At 52.0% G+C, this 5237-nt stretch overlaps 1 protein-coding gene across 1 annotated transcript; it reads right to left on the reverse strand.

The window, feature by feature from the left end:
* Positions 1-232: 232 nt before the first annotated feature.
* On the reverse strand, positions 233-4761 carry CD93 (CD93 molecule). Its single transcript, XM_032859319.1, has 3 exons — positions 4678-4761; positions 2546-4587; positions 233-2296 (listed from the first exon to the last, which is right to left on the reverse strand). Exons 2-3 carry the CDS (start codon positions 4486-4488, stop codon positions 2272-2274), a joined length of 1968 nt encoding a protein of 655 aa, XP_032715210.1. The 5' UTR covers positions 4489-4587; positions 4678-4761; the 3' UTR covers positions 233-2271.
* Positions 4762-5237: the final 476 nt, after the last annotated feature.

The raw sequence follows: 5237 nt of genomic DNA on the forward strand, positions 1-5237 counted from the left end.
TGTGGTCTCCATGTTGTCGGGGATAGATTTTCTTACCCATAGAGGGATTTGAACATGGAAATCAGAATTGGGGCTGCACCAGAGAAGAAATCCAACTCTAAAAATGAGAGGGCGCATTTGGGGACCTCAGCCAGTAAAGGTCCCACAGGTCCAGAGAGGGGCTTAGGGGAAGCCTAGACTAGGAATGCCTCCTTCCTTCTAGTGACAAGGTAGAATTGTAAAAGCCTGGAGGTAAAGTTGTTGAATTTGCATTTATTTCACGTAAGTGCAGATATTGTCACTAACACAACCAGCTAACTCTTTAAAATCATCTGAATAGTGGCATGATTGGTTCCCATAGAGGGTCCTGCACTCAGTGGATACAACCTTTGTCTTCTTGGGTGTTAAGCATCAATATTTCAACTGAAATCTAAATAATCTCAGATGTCTTTAAAAAGCACAAGTTCCAAATACCTTGTTAAGTCCTCCAAAAGCTTCATCTTTCCTTACACCTACTCCTTCACTTATCCATTTTCTCAAAACAACAACAAAATAAAACAAAACAAAAATCCTGAAATATAGCAACTACATTTCAAAATTAGCTAAAGGATATTTACACAACTCTGAGGGCCATGCACCCGGCAGCTCTTCCTACCCCAGGTGTCCGCCTCTGGGACAGATGTGTTTTTAAGGCAAAAATAGAAACAATAGAGCACCCTGGTTCTTAGAGGCAGATTTTGAAATCCCTAGAAGGAAATACAGTCCCGTTCTGCTCTACAAGGCGACAGCAACAAGCCTGCAGGCCACTTGAGGTCTCCCAGTGCTAATCAGGCAGGTTTTAACAGTTCTGACCACTGGTGAATCCCTGAGGAGCTTTCCAGTGACACAGGCAGAGCTGCGTGGGGAGAAATTACTTTCCACCACTACACTGGGAAGGGAAATCTTTGCAAGCAAGCATTTAAAAATAAATTAAAACTGCTTTGAGTGGTTTCTGTGGTTGCAAATTTTGAGCTATTCTCTTTTCCTCTATCCCTCCCATCTCCCCCGCTTTTTTAAGAAATAGAGAAAAATGTGTCACACTTCTTCAAGCAGAAAGAAGACAGTGTCCTGCTTGCCCAGTCCCTGGCATGCAAGCTACAGCCACAAGTCAGGATCATGTTCTCAAGAAGCAATACCAGCTGTGAGCTATGTTAAAATGCCTTAAGATGCCACCATTCAAAACTCAGCATCTCATCCCCCTCACACAGTCTTAGTAATCAGAATGAGAGGCTTCTCAGGACTTCATCCATCTATGATCAAAGCATTTAAATCCAGAGCAGCATTCAGGGAAGGCAGGTGGCCTGGGAGGTGTCTCGGGGCTGCACTCGCCCAGAGACAAGACGTCTCCAGCTTTTCCCCTTGTGCGTAGTCACCTCATCAACAGTAAGTGTGTGTTAGCACAAGTGCATTTAGATGGATTGATTCAAGTACTTGTGAAACAAACCCCAGGCTTCTCTCTCAGGCACTTTGGAGTACTTGCTCTCGAAAACATTTCATACCTCCTCCCACACTTTCCAGAATTCACTTGCAAATAAACCCAAGACTAATAGAGACACTAAGAACTAGGAAATGCAATTTCAAAACTCCCAGCATGCTTGCTACCTAAGCAGATCAGTGTACTCTGGTCATTCTGTGGGACTCCAACTATAAAACTCCGCAGGGCTTGGGAAAATGCATGAACTCAACTGTAAAGAAATGTTTCCAGTTCTGAATATGTTCCTTTTGACAAAAACAAAACAAAACAAAACAAAAACAAAAACAAAAAAATACTTCTTATGGACTATGTAATTAAACAATCGATTTAGTTTCTGTTCTACCAAGAGGAACAAATCATTCCAACCCTAATTAGCATTAGCAGACCACCTTTTCTTCTTAGATGATTCCAGTGAGCAGAAAAGCAGTTCAAAAGGAGCACCATTAGCACCTGACTTGTAAACCCCTCATCCAGAATCAGTGGGAGCCATGCAATCAGTCACATTTGAATTTGACAAGATAAGTGAGTAAGAATTGTTAATATTCACAAAATTCCCAAAATGACATCCTAACCCAGTGGTCCCACTCCAGGAATACCACACACATGTAGAAAATACCTGTATATTCCAAGCAGTCAGGCTTTTAAGAATGTTTACAACTGTTTGCTAAGATTCCAGTCCAGTCTTTTGGAAGGATGTGGGCCCCCCACTTCTGACGGGTTGCGTAAAGGTCAGAGGATGGTGGTGGCTGATTGTCAGTGTCTCTGGGGCCATCTCACCTTCAGCAGTCCGTCCCTGGCGTCGGACTACAGAAAACAACCACGACAGCATTGGAAGCTGCTGTGACCCGCCAAGCACATCTAGACCCTGGGAGAGACCCACATACTCCACACCCCAGGCAGGGCAACAGCCCTTCAGGATCGCCTCTGGGCTGACAGCCTGGACAATGCCTGTCCCTTGAACTCTGCCTGCTTTGTGTGCCAGTCCTTGCCCTCCCACCTACCCGCACCTGCCCACCCTCCCGCCCCCTCTGGGTGACCTGAGGCCTCCTTTACCTGTACTGATTCTCCAAAGCCCTGCTCTCAGCTCGCTCTGGAGCCCAGGAGTAGCTGTCAGCTGCATTCTGGGGCTTTTTCTCCTTCTCCTCCTCCCTCTTTGCTCTCCGCTTGCGATAGACCAGTAGCCCTAGAGCCAGAGCCAGTAAGAGTAGGATGGCCACCACCGTGCCCAGGATGTAGAACAGCAGCAGCTTTTGACCGTCCGTGCCCTCTTCGCTTTGTTCTGCCATGAAATCTTCATCTGCCTTCTCCCCAAGGCCAGTGGTGGCCATGGGGTGATGGGTGCTGGGCTCCATCCAGACACCAGGGGGCCTACTGGGAGCCAGCATGTCAGGTGCAGTTGGGGAGACAAAGGTGTTGCGTGGGAGGGAGGGTCCCTTTGTGGTGGGTGCCTCCTTGGAAGTGCCCTCAGGGTCCCCGATGGGCCTGGGCATTGTGGCAGAATACACAACTCTCCCCTCTCTATCTCCTGCATCCTCTCCCTGGGGAGGCCCAGGCGGTGGTGCCAGGGAGGTGGGTCCCGGCGTGCAGGAGACCCCATCGGGGCCCAGCTCCCAGCCTGGCAGGCAGCCGCAGCGGAAGGACCCCTGCGTGTTGAGGCACAAGCTGTCACAGAGGCCATTCTCTGTGTCCGCACACTCGTCCACATCCTGGCACTGGGTGCCATCCTCCCCAGCCAGAACATAGCCCTTCTTGCAGGAGCAGTAGAAGGAGCCGTCTGTGTTGGTGCAGTTCTGGGCGCAGGGCGTGTGGCCGGTGGCACACTCATCCACATCCTGACATCCTGACTCACTGGGCTCATAGCCCACCCAGCACTCACAGCGGAAGCTCCCAGGGGCGTTGACACACTCCTGCGGGCACGGTGAGTCCTGGCACTCGTCCAGGTCCACGCAGTCCCGCTGACTCGAATCCAGCTGGTAGCCTAGGGGGCAGCGGCAGGTGTAGTTCTCCCCTTGGGATGCCGGCACACAGGTGGCTGAGCCTCTGCATGGGTTGGAGCTGCAAGGGTTCCGGGAGGTACAGGTCACCAGGTCGTCGAGCAGCCGGAAGCCCGGCCGGCAGCCACAGCGGAAGGAGCCGTCGCCCCCCTCGAAGCAGTCCTGCTGGCAGCCCCCGTTGTTGAAGCTGCAGCCATACTGGGTGCTGATGCAGAGGGGGCCCGAGCTGCCCCAGTCAAACACATCAGGGGCCTTCTCCCTGCACACGAAGTAATCCTCCTGACTGTGTTCCCTGGCCCCGCAGACCACGGTAGCCGCGGACCCAAAGGGCACAGCCTCCAGGGAAGAGCTGGTGGCCTTGAATGGGGTCGTGTAGTCTACCCGGCCTGGACCCCCCAGAGCCAGAGGCTGGCACATGCCTTTGAAACTGAACTTGCACACGAAGCCCTCTACGCTGCTTCCTGGAGAGTTCGGGCTCCCACAGGGGCCCTCGGACCACTTGGAGAGATGGCTGGCATGGGACGGCTGGGACAGTTGCAGCAGCAGGGACACACAGCGCTTGGAAATGCAAGAGCTCCTGACCTCCTTGTTCCAGTTGGTGTAAGACGTGTCCTCCCCGCCGCCCAGCCAGCTGAAGCCTTTAAGCGGCAGGCTGGGGTCTAAGCACTTGCCCTTCTCGCGCTGGAGCCCTATCCAGAACTTGCCGATCCTAGCTGCCAGGACTGCCTCCGACTCCAGGAGCTGGGTGAGGGCACTCTGGATGTGCCGGGCCTCCTCCTCACTCCTCACCGTGGCCAGGTTGCCCCCATTCTTGCTGCAGTGAAGCTGGGCCTCCGCCGCACTCAGCTTGCCCCAGTGGGCGGTGTAACAGGCATTCCCCGCACACACCACGGCTTCCCTGGGAGCCTGGGCCCCCGCCTGGGGCTGGCCCAGAAGCAGCAGCAGTGGCAGCAGCGGTAGCAGCGGCAGCAGCGGCAGCAGCCTGGCGGAGGTGGCCATCATGGCCCCGGGTCCCTCTTGGCAGGAGGCTGGTGGCCCTGCAGTGACAGCAGCAGGCTCAGCTGAGCTCCAAGGAGAACTGAGGGCTTGGGCGCAGACGCTCTGGCACAGGGAAGAACACAAAGACTGAGGGCTTTTCACATTCCCCTGACCCAAGGCGCATCCTGTGCTGTTGTACTTCTTATTTCTTACCGGATACTGGGGCTTCCTGCAGTGAATAGTTTTCTGACTCCTGTTGCCTTCATCATGGTTTTGTTGTTCATAGAAGAGGTCAGACGGCTGCGTTGGGTCTCTGGCTAGTCGCTGGGGAAATGCAGCAGCGTGGGGGGACAGGCGGTTCCAGCTCAGGGATGCTTGCTGCTTTATTTGGGCTCCCTTGTCTTTCCCATCTGCAGGAAGAACTTAAATGGCATGCTACAGAGTGAGTGGATACTTTTGGAGACTAGGAACTTGAAAAAGCTCACTTAGTAACCCATAATAAAATTCCACTTTGGTTTGCAAACAACCAGAAGAGAAAAAAAAAAAAAATTCTCAGACTTAAGACATGAGGCCATGGATGGTTATAATTTTCAGCCTTTTTTAGAAGCAAACTGGATTTTTCTTCTGCCTATCTCATGTTCCCTTTGGCTTTGGAAGTCTTTTTTCTTTCATCCCCTCATCGTGAACTTTAAATAGATGGGCAGTTTTTAAATAGGAACCAGGCCGTGGGAATGACTGATTGTCTCACACAATGCCAAGCTCCTAAAGAACAT

This window comes from Lontra canadensis, unplaced genomic scaffold (assembly GCF_010015895.1).
Source record: "Lontra canadensis isolate GAN:19392208 unplaced genomic scaffold, GSC_riverotter_1.0 scaffold16, whole genome shotgun sequence".
NCBI classification, from domain to species: Eukaryota; Metazoa; Chordata; class Mammalia; order Carnivora; family Mustelidae; genus Lontra; species Lontra canadensis.

Bases quoted from the DNA above. Each gene is read 5' to 3' on its own strand.
- CD93 (XM_032859319.1), bottom strand. From the start codon at position 4,488: ATGATGGCCACCTCCGCCAGGCTGCTGCCGCTGCTGCCGCTGCTACCG. The intron at 2,297-2,545 runs GTAAAGGAGGCC...TGTTTTCTGTAG, and splicing joins GCTTTGGAGAATCAGTACAG to TCCGACGCCAGGGACGGACT.